At 33.8% G+C, this 19,337-nt stretch overlaps 2 protein-coding genes across 2 annotated transcripts in view; one reads left to right on the forward strand and one right to left on the reverse strand.

Annotated features, from left to right (window-relative positions):
- The window catches only part of MS3_00009503 (uncharacterized protein), a 31,413-nt gene extending 21,261 nt beyond the window's left edge, over positions 1-10,152 (reverse strand). Inside the window, exons 1-7 of the mRNA XM_051217886.1 lie at positions 10,099-10,152; positions 7,770-8,046; positions 7,599-7,730; positions 7,455-7,560; positions 7,231-7,415; positions 3,590-3,724; positions 2,291-2,491 (exon numbers count right to left, since the gene is read on the reverse strand). Of these exons, the coding sequence (XP_051064318.1) occupies positions 2,291-2,491; positions 3,590-3,724; positions 7,231-7,415; positions 7,455-7,560; positions 7,599-7,730; positions 7,770-7,955 (945 nt within the window). The 5' untranslated portion in view covers positions 7,956-8,046; positions 10,099-10,152. The remainder of the gene's footprint in view (positions 1-2,290; positions 2,492-3,589; positions 3,725-7,230; positions 7,416-7,454; positions 7,561-7,598; positions 7,731-7,769; positions 8,047-10,098) is intronic.
- A 7,302-nt stretch (positions 10,153-17,454) lies between these two features.
- Positions 17,455-19,337, forward strand: part of IGDCC3 (Immunoglobulin super DCC subclass member 3) — an 88,952-nt gene continuing 87,069 nt past the window's right edge. Inside the window, exon 1 of the mRNA XM_051208410.1 lies at positions 17,455-18,304. Within this exon, the coding sequence (XP_051064319.1) occupies positions 18,268-18,304 (37 nt within the window). The 5' untranslated portion in view covers positions 17,455-18,267. The remainder of the gene's footprint in view (positions 18,305-19,337) is intronic.

Below are 19,337 nucleotides of genomic sequence, written 5' to 3' on the forward strand. Positions count from 1 at the left end.
GATGAAGATAAACGGCAATTATTGTTAAGAACTTGTTAAGCATCATTATTAATAATAAGAAAGAAGAATTTGTTGGAATGTTGGGTACATTTTGCTAGTAGTAATCAAACATATGGTTAGTGAATACAGCAATTTTTATCACACGATAGTAATATGAGAGAATCATATCATAGAAAGTGTTTAATTCAGTTACATTCACTAACAGGAAAATTATAAATATTTAAATATGGATATTCATGAAATACTTCTTATCTACGGTAAAACTGCTCAGTAAGCTATATTGATCTTGTAAATTTCTGTTTAAAAACGAATTATCAGTAGGGGGTTGTGGAGACTGCTGAGCTTTTGGTTGAGATTATGGATCGATGAATAGTTAGACCACCATTGAAAACCTGGGAGCACTGGACGGCTGTTTCGTCCGATTGTGGGACACCTCAGCAATGCTGTGGACGCACATAATAGGGCGAAACGGTCGTTCAGTGCTCCCAGGTTTTCCATGGTGGTCTGGCTTCAATTGACTCATGATCTCAACTATTAATATATATATAATATTACTTTTATCATGTTATTGAATAACTCACTTACTACTGTTGTATGATTCACTATTCTTAATATGTTATCAGTTCATAATTGATGGTCTCTCCATACCCACAGAAACTTTTTCTTAACATTAATCAAGTAAACAATTATTTCTCATCCATAATCTATTTTCAGCTGGTTATTTTTTATTATCCTTTGAGTTATGACATGAGTCTTTCAATGCTTGGAAACATTTTCCAACCTTTTTTAGATGTATATTTGTTTATTTTACATTGGCTATAAAACTATAATTACATTGAAAACAAAATTCTTTTTGACTGGTTCATCTTAATTCAGAAAATTTCCAAGAGTTGGTATGAATAGTTTATACAGAAATTATAAATTATGTAGGTGATATCTGCAAAACAACTGAAACTATTGGATTTGAGACATTGAATGATGACGCTCAAACTAGTGTCACGTTTATGGATGCACCCATTTTTACATATTTATCATCAATGACGAGATATTTTTATTTGTAATTAAATCAACAACAAATATAACCGATAACGTAATGAACGGACACGGATGCATTAGTTACACTTTAATGTAAGATGATGCAAAAGTTCTATCTAAGAATTTCCAATACGTGAGTTAGTAAGTAAGAAATGACTCTGATCAATACAGAGATAATTATGATTTTCCAGTGAAGTAAGACAAATCATTAAAGCTACATAAATTCGCAGATGTTTTTTTCTATTTAGACGTATAACTATAAATACGTAGAGCATTCAAAGTCAACACAATCTTAACACATTCCGCAATCAAGTTGGCCTAGTTAGCAGCATTATTTACAGAAGTACGGTCATTGTAGACTTTAGAAAGTAACGTAGATTATGTTAAATATGTTTATCCAAGTATTTAAATCAAACTTTTAGTAATAAGTCAGTGTTTCAAACACAGTTTCACTCTCTTAGTGAGGTTCGGTCAGTTAGATGAGTATATCAACATGTAGGTTTGTCAAGCTCATTTAATGCTTTTTCAGCTCACGAAGCAACCTAAACTAGAAAATTACTAAAAGCCAGGAAGCAATGGAAACGTGCTTTGTCTTATAATGAGACTACCTAGCAGCGGGCGTTCATCGACCCGTTGGTGGTCGGATCTAAAACATCCAGGTCACATGGTGATAGCTTAAAATTTAGACTACTGAGTCACCGCCCAATGATTTACATCTTTAATTCCAATCAGTTTCTAATTTTGTGCAAACATCTTTGAATGAGTTTGGTGGGCAGCTGTCTCACACCTGAAATGGTCAAACTCTACCGGTAATGGTCTCTCACCAAACTTCTGGCAATTACTTCTCGAAATTAGTCACTAGTGAACATATGATAAATCAGTAGTTATTCAGTGCTTTCTAGTTTTCAATTAATCCCTGACTTTAATCTGTTCGTGATCTCAACAGATGGGTGTATGTCTTAACCAATAAATGCAACATGCATAAGCTTACAAGAACCGTAATTCCTGTTTGCCTTTAATTATTTATGCTAAAAACACAAGTTAAAAGTAAGAATAAATTGAATTTGAGTTCACGTTCTAGTTTCAGACTCCTCAGATTAACATGTCTACATTTATTTTTAAGGCAATGGTCAAGCTACATGAAATATGTAGAAAAATATGGATCAATTGAAAGAAAAACATACTGATTCGGCCAACAGTGGGAGAAAACAAACGAAGGTTTGTTTATTATTTAGTTATACAACTAATAACTAACCATATGAAAATTCATTCCAATACCCCAGAAGAATGACAGACGTGGAGCAAAAGCATCGATATTTAAACCAGCATGATTAACACCTAATCGGCAATAGTCAATACCATCAGCGATAGTATAAGCCATTTCTAAGACAGCGCTTGCACCGGCTTCTTGCATATGATAGCCAGAAATGGAGATTGAATTAAATTTGGGCATATTCTATGAATAATATGAGAATTGATTAAGAGTAAAAACAAAAGCAAAAACACAAGAGGTAATTGATAAACATGTTATTTCATGAGATTAATTAGTTAGTCAGTTATTTTATGAATATATAACCTCAATTTGGACCCCTACCCTTCTTAAAATATATTAGTCAAAACTTGATATATTGGTTTTAATGAAGATGGTTAAATAAAGATATTTGATTTTGGAATTTCTAACTTCATGATTTGTAAGAATCACTTCAAAATTTATTGGTTCTGATATCTATTTACCAGCTGTTGAGGAGACCCAAAAAATTCGAAAAAAGACCAAAAGGGCCCTGGAAGCTTCGAGAAACATCTTATTCAATCGGCACCGAATAGAAGCTTCTCAGAACCATCTGGAAAGTGAAGTCACATGCCACATTTTTGATTGGACGATTAATTATCCTGCTACTATGTTTAGCAGGGTTTCAGAACTTTCCAGAAGCCCAAGACCATCTGAAACACTATAAATACCCTAGATTTTCTGTACATTAACTAACCTTGGTGTAAAGCATTCTTTTCATATTACGCGCCTTTTCTCTTGTGTTCACGTTGTCGTGTTATTAGAAGAGCTTAGGAAACCGATTCAAGCGTTCAGTCAGAAGATTTATCACCGACATTTACAAGAATCAGCTATGAATAGCTAATTAGTCATTTCCAATGATTACATGTACAATCTAACCTTAAGATCTCTTATTCAGCTGTTATCTTCATAAACAAGTAACACACTGTGAGAATACTTCCAAATCAGTTACATTATCCATCATAATTGTAAAAAAGTGAAACATAATGTTTGATTGGCATTTAAGCATTCCATTAGTGCCATAAATGATGCTGAGCATCAAACAATCCTATTTTCTTTAAATACTTCAGAAAGTAATTTTTAAAACTTTCTGGATTAATAATGTCCTAAATATGTAGGTCAGTTGCATATATGACCCATAAGAGAATATATATATATATATGTCTTTTAAGAAATCGTAAGAAAGATCACTGAAAACTTTTCGCAATATATTATAAGAAAATAAGAGATGAAATAGATTAAAATGGAGAATGAATGCATGCTTACTTTGGCTGTATAAGCAAATATATCACTAATAATTCTCATTGATGGTTTCGGTGGAAAAATATACGTATTTCTAACCATAAATTCTTTCAATATATCATTTTGAATAGTTCCCGTTAATTCCGATTGTTTTGCACCCTATAAAGAGATAATAAGAATAATGGTTTTACCAAAAATAAAAATAGTTTACTAATATATATATATATATATATATATATATATATATATATATATATATATATATATATATATATATATATATATATATATATGCTTAGTTGCTGTTGGTATATGCGCATTCTAAGCAGATCACTTCTATGTTATTGTTAATTACTAATTGATATTTCAAGCAAAAGACATTAATTTTGAGTCCCGGCGTGAATATCAATACCGGAATGTGGCAGATGTATTCAACTAACGAGTATCAGATACGATGAAAAGCGCATCCTAGACTGCGTTACTAGCAGTAATTCATAATTACTAAAAATTACTGATACAAATTTAAGAAATTTTATGGGGACATCCACATCAATAAAAACAAAATCTTTTTGTAACGTTAAATTACTATTAAGAAATGTTGTTAATTTAACTAGTTTCCCTCTAATATAATCAAAAAGGTAGAATGAATTAAAAACAAAAGATAACGAAAATGTTTATGATTAGTACATTGCTATTCAGTCTAAATACGTTAAGATTTTATACTCTTGATTATTACAATGCGTAGAAAAGAGGTCTTACGGTAGATATCACTAATAATGAGCGATTAAATTATCCCGTTGTTGATAGTGAAATATTATCAATCTTCGTCTAGATAAGTGCATCTCGTGAGAATTGCCACAATATGGCCATTTTGTTGTAAATTTTTTTGGGATTGACGGATTGTGGCCGACAGGAAGCATGTTTCTCCCTATTTGCAACTTTTCAGATGGATATACATGGATCCCACTATTAAATTTTATATTGCGATCCAAATCCAAGTACCTTTTGTTTCAAACTCCAACCTGTTATCTACTGAGTTACTAAGTTCAAATAGCCACTGACTTGTTCAATGGATAACTTTATACCACCATAAATAATGCATCGGCGTTTGAAGTGAAAGCTACTTGGTACAGGTTAAAATGCAAATATTAACACTGGGTTAAAAGTACATTTAGATGACTTGTCCCAAATGGGACAAAATATGCGATCTTGATTCCACTGCTAGCCTTAATCCGTCTACTCTTACAGTAATGAAGAGTGAAGATGTATCAATTTTAATAATTTAGACCACCCAGCTGAAATGATGTTAGTAGTTGAGACTTCATGGTTATTGACCCTAAGTTCAAGAAGTAGGTTATGTAGTCTCTTTCAAAGAGCTAAGAGCTCAGATGTATTCATCGTAGCAAGTGATTATAACAATCTATTAGTTATGCTAGGCTAAGGGGAACAATGATTCTTTCATTAAATACATGGCCTTAGTAATGAGCAAAATATTTTAGTCAACTTCATAAATAACTAACAATTAATTTTCATCAGCATCCTGCACAATGAATTGATAATAGAACACCAACTCTAAACATGGTAAAGAAGGTTATGCTAAACTTAAAGTGACAGCAAAAAGTTTACATGGACTAACCATTAAGGTGGTTTAGAAATTATAAATTGGGACAACTAATATATCAACTAGAGTTTGGAAGCTGAGCGTGAAATCATTTGAATTAGTTGTGTTATTTGATTAGATATTACAGTGAATGATTATTTAAGATGGTGTTTGTTCAGTTTGTCAACTTTCCCCATCACTATTCAGTTTTTTTAAGGATATGAATTAAGTATGGATTTTCTTGTCTGACTTCAGGAATTGATCTCTTACACAGAAAATATCTTTTTGATAAATACTATGTGGAAAACATGAAATCGTCTAGCGGAAGCGCTTGCAAAATGCAGTCTTTCGAATACGCCGAGAGACTGTACGAACCATTGAAATAAACTCGATAAATTCGTATTTTTCTATAGCTTTACAATGGAAAATTAAGTAACTAAACCCGCATATTACACCACTTGTCTTTGGGATGTTGTTAGTCCTGGTAGACTGATGATTGACGAGCTGGTTGAACAGAAGATAGATCCTTATTTATATTTTATTGACTTCATTCAATGATAGCGAAATCGAGATATCCCTCTGCCTCTAAAAAATTTAATATAAGTAGCAGAAGTTCGCCCTGTGTTGAGCGTGGAGTACTAGGTCCACGTAAAAAGCCGGTAAGATTGTAAACCTTCATCGACTCAGAAGGTCGGAATATAGATTGATTATACCCAGCAGACTCCCCACAGGCGAGTTCAAATAAGATTATGAGTGATCGCATCAAGAAATACCATCAGTCTGTGATGGCATTGATTGTATGTCTGTGTTGCGTAGAAAGGCTGGAATAATCGCAATTGATCGTAAGTTTTAAGTTATATGTCAGTCAGTTAAGCATAATCAGCATAAGATTTGACATAAGTGTGGATGAGTTCGAAGTTAGATGATTGATAGGGAGTGATAAAAAAACGATTATTGATCGATTAAACATCATAATCGTTTAGTTTTAAGTTGACTATATTTTAACGACTCCAGTAATTAATTATTTCAGTATGTCTTTATATTGTATTCTGGTAAGCTCCATTGTCCTCACTGAGTTTTGATATTTTTCAGTATGAGATTCGTCTAAGTCATAAGTGTTTAATTGTAAACAACGATAGCTGAAGAGAAAATCAGTTCATATAGAGCGGTATTTTTCCTCAAAATAGGTTTTTGTAGTCACAAACCAGGCTAATCTTCCTTTTTTCTTTTTCATAGTTGAGAATTGCACCAATAATATTAGGTACACAATATAGAAGGGTAATCGCGTGCTTTAACTAATTGCGTTAAGTTTTTATTTAATACTGCTTTGATATTTTTGAATCGTGTAGCGAATAATAGGTCATAACAGTGATATAACTATGAAATCGATTAAAATATTATTTAGCTTAATCTAAGTTTCAACCATAGTATAATTTTGCAATACAATCACTGGTCTATTAATTTTTCCTAATCATTCCTGAAGTTTTCAGTTTCCCACGACTGTCAGTAATGTTATGATCATTGTAAATTAGCTTTTCTTGTTTTTTTTATTGTGCTTAAACGAATTGCATTGACTTAGTCTCATAACCACCTGGAGTTAGGATTGATTGATCAGTGGGTAATTTATGGCTTTCACTCACTGGACTGCTGGTTACAATCTAGATCACTAACTTCGGTTTGGACAATCAGTAAAATCCATATCCTTCACAAATAATGTGTTGATCAAGTTTGGTATGAGTGTATGCTTGTTTGTTGGGTTACATTTATTAAATGTACTGTTTTATCAATAATCTTCACAAAAATTAAGTGTTCTAGGTGCAACATTACATCTACGTAAACTTTACTGTAAAAATTAACTGAACTCAGATCATTGAAGTCAGCAGTGTTATACGAATTTAGTTGATGTGTACATAAATGATTGATTTATATTAGACGGCCCAAAGTATTCATGAACCAAGGGGTAAAGATATTTTGCAGTTTTGCTTTATTTATACAAGCGTCAATAAGTGCAATATAATACAAGATAGTTCAAAGTGTAGACATAAAACAAAACAACATAAATTACCTGTTCTTCTGCTGCAACAATGAAAAAAGCCAATACAGGAAGCACAGCACCATTCATAGTCATTGACGTACTAATCTTGTTTAAAGGAATGCCATCGAATAATCTAACCATATCATTGACGGTATCAATAGCAACACCTGCCATGCCAACATCACCATGCACACGAGGATTATCTGAATCATAACCTTCGGGGAAAACCCATCATATAGTGTGAGCCAACAAACCTCTATGTGTAGCTAAATCAAAGGCAACACTAAGACCTTGAACCCCAGCCTTAATGTTATCTTTATAGAATTTATTGCTTTCTTCCACAGTTGAAAATCCTGCATACTTGTATAGACGATTATATTAAAAATTAAAAATGTTACTTGTCTGATAGTCCAAGGTTTCTGAGTATACATAGTAGCATACGGACCTCGAGTAAATGGGAATTTTCCCGGAAACTCTTTCACTAGTCCAGCTATATCTTCATTTGAATAAAGTGGTTTATAGTTGATACCCTAGAAGATTACAGATTTAAAATGTAAAAGCTGTCGCACCTCATAGTTTTCATGCACCAGAGTTTCTGGATCCTTGCCTTTCAATTCCTTCTTAGCCAGTTCCATCCATTCAGGATCCATTGCAACGGAATATGCTCTTGCGCATCGCAGAGACGCAAGTCCTTTTCTAGAGCTTGGATTATTAGAACGCCTAAGGTAAGTTTGCTCTAGTCGTGATAAGAACATTTATTAATGCTATGAAGTATACGTTAGATGTTGTTTATATTGAAAGTAAGTATATTCCTGAATATCAACAGGTAAGCAATGTAAGAGGAACCTAAAAACATCAATAACAACAAAAAATTATAATATCACAATATGAGATGATAATTTCACTAAACATATTCAAACTAATTTTAGGGATGTTCGAAAACCTACTCAACACATACACATAATTTACGTGAAAAATAAGCTAAGTTGACGTGCTTTAAATAAACACTCGGTTTTAATGCTCGAAAAGAAAGATTAACAGATGGAGCTTTGTAAATATAAGTCAGTCAAAACAGTCAGGATAAAAGCGATGAAAAACACTTGGCTAAACTATGGCGACTGTTGATTTACAGATGAACCAAGATACTAAACATCTGCTCGCATTTATAGAGCCTTTCACTTAGCTTACACAAATAAGAACACTTAATTGACTGTTTAATCAATTCTATTCTCAAATTAATCCTGGCTTATTATAAAATTGACATCAAAACTTACTGTTTTCATTAAAATATTACTCAATAAGCGCGATTTATCTATGTATAATGTTGGTTTTTTAACAAGCAAAACGATTAGCATGTCTAAGGGACTCACTAACTCATCAACAAAACAGTACGCATATATACATACGCCTAAAAGTGTTGCATTCTGAACAAAATTCATATCAAATGAGCAATATTCCTATTATGCACAAAAGAGCCCAATTTGATGCAAACTTGACTCAAAGTTAATCTATCTTCGATAATTTTGACAATTTTCCTAAACATCCTGTGTCTAGAATGTTAGTCAAAGCATTTAAATTTTAATCTCCGAGTTTTTCAAATATAACTTTTACATCTGATACCAACTGTAAATTTGATGTCAAAATTATGTTAAAGCGTTCGTTTAAATTTTGAAGAGTATTCACAAAACCGTATACCGACAGCTTTAAACTTACAAAACCTATTTACAAGCCAAAGGATATACTTTTTCTTGGTTGAATCAAATTTCAGCGTTTGAAAAACTTATTAATTAGTGTGTTGACTGATCAAGCAGTGAAATGTGCCACAGTGAATAACCTTAATAGATGTAAATTTCATTTACCTTTAATTGAGTGTCCTTGTAAACAGACGGAGGAAATAAATCAAAATGTTTTCTTAAAAAGGATCACATGTACACAGCGATTCTTAAGGGACACTCATCTAAAAGTTTGAATAGCGTTCCTTATTGACATGACATCATGTAACCAAATCAGATGCTAAATGTCGTAAGCTAGTAGAAAGCTTCGAACAAGACTGAGTTTATTATTTCTGCACAACAAATACTGAACTCAGAAACGACTCCTGAGTAAAAACTAGGTACACGTTTGATGGTTTTACTCTTAACTTCCCCATTTAACTTCATTGAACTGCCGGGTATTTCTTACGAGTCAAGAAATGTCTCTCATTTTAACTGCGAACTACCATCACAATTTTACTTTAAATTTCTACACGTTAAATAAATCTTAATATTTTTTCGAACGATTAACCACTAAGGAAGTAAAGAATTGGTTGGGTTAACATACTTATTTTTTAAGTCGTGCGTTGTTGTGAGTTAGAAACCAAAATACCATCTGCTAGGAAACAAAGTTCGAATTATTTCTAATTAAGTATTTCAGCAGAAGTAAAGTATATGGACGAAATAACCGCCTAATCTCCTTATCTTGGGGAACCTTTGGAGAACTTAGAAGTTTTCCTCAAAGTCGTGGGGAGTATGACAGTTTTCCTTAAAATGTGTTCCACAAACCTGGTAGAATTTCGGAGGTTTTATGTCATTTCCTCGAAGTTTTCTATTGTGGCTTCCCTAAAATTTTCACAAAACGGACGAAATTATCCCCAAAATAGGAAGATTGAATTGACTTTAGTGCGAAGCTCACTTTTGCATTAACGTTGATAACAGTTCGTGGAAAACCGAATAATTCGTACATAAAGATTTTTACTTATTTTAAAAGTCTTTATCAACCCTAAACGATTGTTCTCATCTTCATATAGTTGAAGCTTTCTCTTCAGCTATGGAGCTATTTAATAACATTTGTATACTTTTTTCCACAAAAACTTTATGTGCAAATGTCTGAAAACACCACACTTCCTGTTTGTCTCTTTACCTATATACAGGTTAAACGATATTCGAAAACAAAAACAGAACTTGAAAAGGCGCTACTTTGCATTTATTGAAATAAACAAACAAGACATCAACCCTAGGGTGTTTGTCTCTGGGGTCGTTTAGATTATCTTTGATATGGAAATATATAATAATTGCCTCATATCTTGAAAATTTGAAACAACTTGGTCAGTAATGAAGTCAGTCACGGAGAAAATATTTTCGCATTTTAAGTAATTTTGTGATGAAAATGGGATGCTTTGATATCATGCACCAATGAAGTTCAGATGTCGAGAACCTAATTATGCGGGAATAATAGATACACAGCATTATGTGCTGTTTTGAGACCTGAAAATATCAGGTTTTCCGTTAATGGGAGTTGATTAAGAAACTTTAGATAGCATGAAAGTACACAACTTATCACTGCCCGTCATAAAAGATATTAGCACAACTTGTGCACAGGTATCAGCGACTTACGGTTATTGCTACAAACCATGGTTAGTGCTGACCCATTATTTTGATTTCATTAGGTGGTATAAGAATCTCAGAAATTAGTGTATTGGACTTTTGTATGCTATCCTTTGCATACACTAAGGTTTAAAACTTGATTATCATATGATGTAAATGGTGATTCAATACTCTGTGTTAATTCGCACTACATAAATTATGATTTATATGCTTCAGCGAGTAACGAACACGGTACATACATGAAGCAAATTACCGATTTACATGACCTCATTTGAATTTGGTTGCAAATACAGAGAAATTGCATTTGCCGAATAGTTTTAAAATTTTTAGCTGACTGTCTGCATCCCAAACTGATAAACGTTGCTTGCTTGTCTCAACCGTTTACTGCGAATAATGGGTGACTTTGTATTTGGCACGAAAAACTACATTAATTTGGCAGGCCATGAATGAACTCATCCAATTATTTGACTAAAGATACCACAGTTATTTGGAGTTTCACAACACCTTAACCAGTAACAGCTTTTATAATCCAAACTTGCCAACCCAGTGAAATCACAATTCAGAAGCGAGGAATATCGATAGATCGAGAAGTGATAAATATAAGCTGGGATGGCGGTTGTAGGAGGGGTGAAGCACGACGTACTCACCCGTGATTTGGTGTTGATGCATGACCGAGAGCCTTCAGGACTATAACCCAAGCTTGTTCACCATCATATATTGGTGATTTTTAGTATGAAATGACTTGGTGTACATAATAATGCGACTTCCACGTAAGATCTTATAGATTAGGCAGTTATATCACGACAAATCTGAAGTTTTAGGGCTAGGTCTATTATTAGAGCCGTACTAATATCATATAATACCATAATCCTACACGTTCATTGGTGTTCATCTAGTTCTAACTGCCTATTTTGGGAATTCCTAGTTAGTACGATAACTCGAGTACTTCTATTCATCATGGTAGTGTTGGGTAGCCGAGTTGTATTTCCCAATACTAGTCAAATGTTTGTTCAACTGAGTCACTGCTGACCGTGAACTATGATACTCGGTGTTATATTTGTGAGAACACATTGGGCATAACGGTTTTATGTGATCAACATTCAGTGTCTTTTCTTGATTGAGAACAATCTCGATTCTTACTCTTTTCTCGTGATGCATCTGATCAAAACTGACTGACTCCATAGCTCTTCTACCTATTGGTTTGTTCCTGTTATCCTATTTTGTTTAAATATTCATACTGTATCGTATGCTAATATGCAATACTAATTCAGTGCTCTGCCAATGGTCTACTAGCATAAACTGTGCGATATTCTTGTTCAAATTACTTGATGAACTAGTGTTTACAAATAGCGTATGGAACACAGAGTTTGGAGGTAATACATATCTGCAATCTAATGGATGCCTTAAAAGGAATTAATATCAAAACAGAAGGGAGGGTGTGTTAATTTCCGGCAAACAATGAAGATGAGGGAGATGATTCTAACCAACCGTAACCTCAGCTTTTATTGTTCAGAATGCATTTCGTCTATTTGAAAAACAACTGCATCATTTTTTCCGATGACGAAATTGAGGAGGCCGGAAAAAATCCACTTGTACATATTAGATATTTGTTTCTCGTAAGCTATTATTTGACTTTATAATAGACTAGGGTGACCGCTCACGCTCCTCGACAATAATAAAAAATAACTATTTTTCATCTACAAATGTGGATTGCTTCACCACTACAACAAAATTAAAATTTTTTGGGTGGACCAGTAAAATTCTCGAAATTTGGGATACTCATCAACGCATCAAATCTCAAACAGTAAGTTTGTAACGACCAAAGTCCCAATATTTTATGCAAAGACAGCTAAAAAACCAAAGTTTGTTTAGTCAGACTAAACATGTAAGGCATGTTTGAGTGACTCATACTAAGATATAACAAAACACAAACAACGTATGCAATTTAAGCTGTTCTAATTAAGAAGGGAAACAAACCACATATAAAGGTACAGTCCGTGCCATATAGCCAAAGATTTTCCTGGCACAAGATATCATGCTAAGCAGTACAAAAGTGCTTGATAAATAAATGTTCGATGCCTGAAAAATAATAAGAACACTCCTAGCGACAAGGGATCAAATATCCAAATGCAAGGACTTCAGTAACCGTCTCTAGCAGGCGGTCAAACCCCGAAAACCATCAGCCAAACTGCGCAGTAACCTTGATTTCAGTCGGACACCACCTAATTGTTATCGGTTCGAAAACGTGCAAAGACAACGTTCGATAATAAGTGTAAATCTTTAACCATTGTCAGATAACAAACGCCCTAACAAAAGTCTCAACACATAAAACGTGGGTACAAGATACCTATGTAAAAGTTAAAATCTAGAACAGTGAGAAAGAACAAATAAGTAACAACATTGTCCACTAAGACACCTTGAAGGGATTTTCAGCATATTCTTTCCGTAAAAAAAATTAAGGCTGATTATTTGGGTCAACGGTAATCCAAGAAGAAATAAACAAGTTAGATGAATGGACACTTTCGTGGAATTTGCCACTCGATCTTGACAAAAGTGGGTTTATTCACAATGGCCGCTGCCTTAACTTAAATCTGACTATACAAAAACATTCATTCAAACCTCTTAACGCTGTTTGTTACTTGGGTTTAAGATATAGCAACAGTCTGAACTTTTCTAAGCACATTGCATCTCAAGTATCCGAAGCTAGAAAGCTCATCGGATTCATAATGATAAACTTCAATAACATCGAATCGAGATCATTATTATACAGAACATGTATCTTACCCATTCTTGAATATGGTATTTCAATTTACAGTAATTGCAGTTATAATGACCTGATTAAAACTAGTGTTCGAAGAAGGTATTCCAACAACAAAGACTATCATCAAAGATGTGAAGAGCTCAAATTTAAACCTCTTTGGATCAGAAGTGTTGAATTAAAACTTGTTTTTATCTACCGGCTTGTTAACGGTATTTCCTAATCTTTGGTATCCACCCCTTCATACTCCATGATATCATCCCACAATCTATGCAATGAGGAGAATATTCTAGAGATTCCAAGATCCCACACAAACTTACGCCAGAACTTCTTCGTTATTCGATACTCAACCATGTGGAACAGACTGCCAGTGAGCCTCCGTTGAAGTGAAACTGCAACCCGGTTCAGCAGTCTCTCTGGTGGTTTTCTTTCCAAAAGTGGACTATGTCACCTATTGAATACCAATGTATTCAATAATGATTTATACAAACAAGGTCCGTCATCCATCTAATTGACTGAAAAGCAAAATGTAACCTTTGAAACTTTTCACGTCTATTTTAATTTATTTTCTTTCTGTTCATCTTAATATATGAAGTCCGCTTATGTTCGTATTTATAATTATTAGTGTTATAAATATCATTATTGGTCCTTCGACACATTAGATATTCTTTTCATCTCTTCTATTCGTTCTAAACATATTTTATACCTAAACATCCAAAGTCTATAACTAAAAACAAATTATCTCACGGCACACCTAAATGATTAACTTCTCAGATTCATTTTATCATCACCGCATAAAAATAACACAAAGAGATTTATATTTGATTATCCTTTGCAATTAGTCGTGACTTTCATAACATAAATCTTAATTATTATTGCACAAATGTTTATATTAATATCCGATCTCACTCTGTATACTATTACATAAGTCTACATATATTTATTCGACTGCACTAAGGGATTTTTATTCTATTTTTCTAAATTGTTGGTTTACTTTAGAGGTCGATATTCATCACACAATTACTATTATTATTATGGTTGAGCCCTTTCACTAGGTGTACACTCCGTTTCTCTCTTTTCCTTCTAAATAAATATTATTCCTCAAATTACGCAGTTTGTAATTAAGATAATTACTTGTATTATATCTAAATTGACTTTTCAGACTCGTTTTATCTTCACTGTGCATATATGACTCATACATATTGATGTTTCATTATCCTTTTCACTTAATTGAGACTTTCATAGCATCACTCTAGACTGTGACTTCACAAGCATTTATTCTAGCGTCATATCTTACTGCAATGATAAGTTTTTTTAATTGTTAGCTATTTTATTTTTATTACTAATTTGAAGATACGTACATAGTCGTTTATTCTTGTTCTGTGTTCATAAATACGCTTATAAAACTATTCGCATATTTCACGTCTCCTTTATTTCTACTCCCATATTTTCTTCCTTTCCTTCTTTAAACTCAATTCACTATTCTTCTCAGTCACACAGAACCTGATTTATTATTATTCTAATATTATTGCTCTATTTTTTCAAATATGGCAAATATAATGCTAACATTATTGAAACTTGTGTATTATTGCATTTATTGAAGAAACGCGAAATGGTTACTTCACAACACTTATGTACCCATAAGGTGTTTGTGAATAATAATAGTAATAACTAGATTATAAGAAGTCATCAAAATTCTGGTATCTGCTAAAACAATCATACGCAAACTCAAGGCACCTGTAGCACTTACCGGGATCATCCGAGGTCACTTGATATAAAAATCAAAAGTACTGAAACAAGGCTGAGCGCCTCGTATGCTTTGGTTTTGCGAATATTTTACTTGTTTACCTCTTTCAAATACTGCCATCTCGTATCTGCACCTCTCATCTATCGGATATGTTACACGGTATAGGTGTTCCTATCACTCCCCACACCATAACTAATAAGGTCAGCAGAGTAGCTACCATGTAAATTGTTAATGATCGAAGAACCATGATCTTTAGACAAAATATTTCTTTAGCAACTCGAACAAAGCTGGAAGATATGTCCAGGTATTCGTAGCACCAATCACACAGCTCCGAAACATCTTTGGTGTCCCACTAAAAATAAATGAAAGAGCAAATATTCACGTCACAAAACAAAATCCTCGAAAATACCATAAGCTTTGGGAAAACTACAGAACGAGTGAGCTCGTATTCAATGCATTTCACACGTTAAAAACGTGACTCATCATTCGAATGCAACTTCTGACGAAGTTGATACACCTGTCATTGTGACCCTAAGACATCAAAATAATAATAGTTCAGTGTGAATTGTTTACTGTTGTGATACGCTCACATGGATAAAAGGCTAGATTTAGAGTAAAAATTAAAGCTTCACTTTCAATGATGAGCGGATCACTTCTCAACCCTGACAGTGTAACGCATTTGGGAACCATCGGAAATACAACCACGAAAGTCAGTACAGACCACAACCTTGCTTTGTCAAAGTGAAGATGCTAGGAAACTTGTAATGATTGAAGTTGATTGGTTAAAAGTTTACCTCAAACAACCAAGTATGTGTCAAAAAATAGAGTTCAAATACTCATTCACTTGCTGATTTTGTATATGCATTACATTCCTTTTTTTAATTTATTATTTTATGCAATCAGTGGAGTAGTTTTTCAGTTATGATTGATTTTTATCATTGATTTCGAAGTAGATTCTTCTTCATTTTTTTATTTGAGGGCGACTCAAGAGGCGAGTAAACACCTGATAGCCGGACAGAGCGTGAAAAAATCGTACCTCACCAACATGGTGTTGGGTATCCCGCTCACTGCACTTCCTTAGATATTCTTGTTTCACTTTCTCACACTTTTTCTCTTGCAATCTCTGATCACCATACAGAGGGCATGCAGCAAACCGTCAGCGATAATTGTGGAAGAAATTAAATGCTGCAAAGCAAGATAACGAGCTAGGAAATAAAGAAACGTTTATGGACTATCGTTGAGTGTTGACGGAGTTAGTCGTTATTCACTGGAAGTCAAAAAGTGAGCGAGTTGGTAATTCTCCCTTGAACTGCGGAAACGGAACTTAGGTTAATTGAACTGACGTTTCTACGGAAGTTGATTCTAGGGGGAAGCAAATGTAGCAGATTAGGTTGATTGTTTAAGAGTTGACCTCAAACAACTAATTATATGTATAAAAAGTGGAGTCTAAGTATTCTTTCACTTCTTTATTTTGTATAGTCATTATATTTCGTTTTATCTTGTGTTGAATGTTGAAAAGTATTGTTTGTCTAAACAAGTAACCCTACGCTCCACCGTGACTGTCAGCTTCCACGTAAAGCCGATTATGCAACTAGTCTTACAACGACCGTCACAGGATTTCATTCGGTGCTACTCAGGTGCTAAAGGCACTTAATATCCGACTGACGGAGTGTATTGTTCTCCTACAATCGATAACATACACAAAGAAAAGACAGAAACCCATATCCACCAAGCTGCCATTTTTCACCAGTTTTATATTTATTATTCCGTCATTTCGATTATTACACCCATTCATATTGTTCGCTTTGCAGCCCCGTGCTTGTACTCCACTATTTTGATTTTCAAATCTTTCAAATTAAGACGAAAGAGTAGAGTGCCTAGAAATGTGGTAAATCCTCATTCTAGTGACTACACTGACTTTGAACAAACCATAATATGTGTACGTAAGGCGAAAGTACCTCCAAATAACTGCCATGTTACCGGGGTACGTGTAGTCGCGTGTCCAGACGATCAACGTTAGAAAATTCCAAGGACCTCGTACCACATCGTAGGACCGAGAAGTAAGGGCAAAAATATCTATGTTTACAACAGCCCATCACAAAGAAATCAAATATGAGGAAATGTTTGTGCTCAAACTTCACCACATATTTTTATTATTAGTCGACCTAGCTAACTACCATTTGTGTGACGTCCAGCCGATAGTAAATTTTAGGTTTATTAAATGATGGAAGAATGTGTAGAGCAATGTATTTAAGTGTCTGGAATGACAAAAACCAAGAAAAGAAATAGGCAATTAATCAAAAGAGATGTGCTTGAGTCTGTTAGTGAAAGTAAACTTTAACAAGTGACTATGATAAAGACCTAAAATCAATCAATTTGTGTAATTTGGTATTAGTAGGTGAAACATTGAGGTTTCGAGATGACTAGATTTCATTTCGGAAATTGAGGAAATTACAGGGATTCTTAAGCAGGACACATAGTTATAGTGACGTTGGTTGATACATTCAGAGGGAGTCTTCACAGGCCTCCGGATCGCAAAATTTCACACAGGCCAATTGACTTCCTGTCCTGTGCGGACCAACAAATATATGGAATTAATACGTCAAAACCTGTGGTATCTTCACCACAATCACGATAATGTGGGAAAAATAAGTCCAAGGAATGCCAGATATATAATCAATTTGTTCACGTGCAATTGACATGGAATATGCTTTAAATGTGAGCTGAAACATTTCCAACGGAATTATTAGTAATCAGTTGGAAGACTACAGCCAATAAAGTCAGAACGAGGTGTGCATACAAACAAGTGTATTTAGCTAACGACAATCAGTATGACATGTGAAAAGTGCACAATAATAATGAAATTCAACTTTTACAAGGATTTTTAAACAAAATAGTGTCTATATACGCTGAGTGGAGTTTTGGAGAAAAACAAATGACGACAAAAAGTGTTGATAAATTAGGTCTATCTCATCCATTCCTACGGTTTTCGCTTTTGAAGCTGAGTACTTACTAAGGATAATTACAGATACATAGATTTTTGATACTAGAACTTGATCACTTCAACGAAAAACAGGAATGAAAGGACGTTTAAGTTTCGTAATGTGCATTGTAGCAATTTTATTTGTTTAAATGTCTAAACGTAATTTATACTGCTCGTAGTTTTCATGTGCCCGCTTGAAAATTTATTTTCATGAGATATGCGTGGTGTCCTTATTTTCATGTATTGTTTGTCCGGTAAATAAGTGCAAAAATACTGTTTCGTAAACTTCTGATAAATATTTTGTGTCAGTTTGATCTTTCTGCATTGAAATTTGTTAATGTATATTGCAGTCTATTGTTAAAAATTGTGAATTTTTATCTCTGTAAAGTTGAAGTTAGTTGTTTCATTTGACGCTTTTATTTACTACCGTTATGCTCAGTGTTGTTTTTAATAGTGAAAACATTCATAACTTATGTAGTTTTTTCACAATCTACTCGCTTATACATAAAGGAATCAGCCAAATCTTTTGCTTATTAAGTCCACACATTTTTGGGACGAATTTCTGGTGAAGTGATCCCATTATATCGCACACCTGCTCCGTTACAGTAGTCACCCCAGGATGCATTTTATTCACTGTCCATCGAAATCCACATGTCACCAACTGGCCTTACTAAAATCTTGATTTTAATCTATTGGATTGATTTGTGGAACATTCACCATCTTATAGTCATTGATAATCTTTGGTTGTAAACTGCAACTTCGTTTATCTGTGTTCGAACTGCCCACAAAAGCCTTGTTTTACGTAGTTTTTTCTGACAACGCACAACTCGCGCAATAAATATTTATCTCGTATAACTAATTTCTAGTTTTATCAGTTCTGTGGTAATAAATGATTTCGTTATTACGGGTTCACAGAAATGCATCAGGCTGACGTTTTTACTTGGTGACTTTATGTCTGCTCATTCAGTCTTCCTGGAAATTGTGTTAAGTAGTGGCTTCATAGACATAATTTTTCTTATTGTATGTTTATAATCAACTCATATTTGTGGGTTGAGTGAGTTGTTTATCATATCGATTGTGAAGAGTTTAGTTAGATTTTCTCAAGTCACTTCCTCATCCCTTTAGTTGTATTTGTGACACTGATATTCATATCTACGAATGTAACTTAAACTTATGATATTTACCAGATTCTCGTTTTTGATGAGTGATTTCACTTTCTATTCAGTAGAACAAATTGGTGATATTCTGGTGTCACTGGATAACTTAAAAGTTAACTGATAGTCTTCT

Source organism: Schistosoma haematobium, chromosome 7 (assembly GCF_000699445.3).
Source record: "Schistosoma haematobium chromosome 7, whole genome shotgun sequence".
Lineage (NCBI taxonomy): Eukaryota > Metazoa > Platyhelminthes > Trematoda > Strigeidida > Schistosomatidae > Schistosoma > Schistosoma haematobium.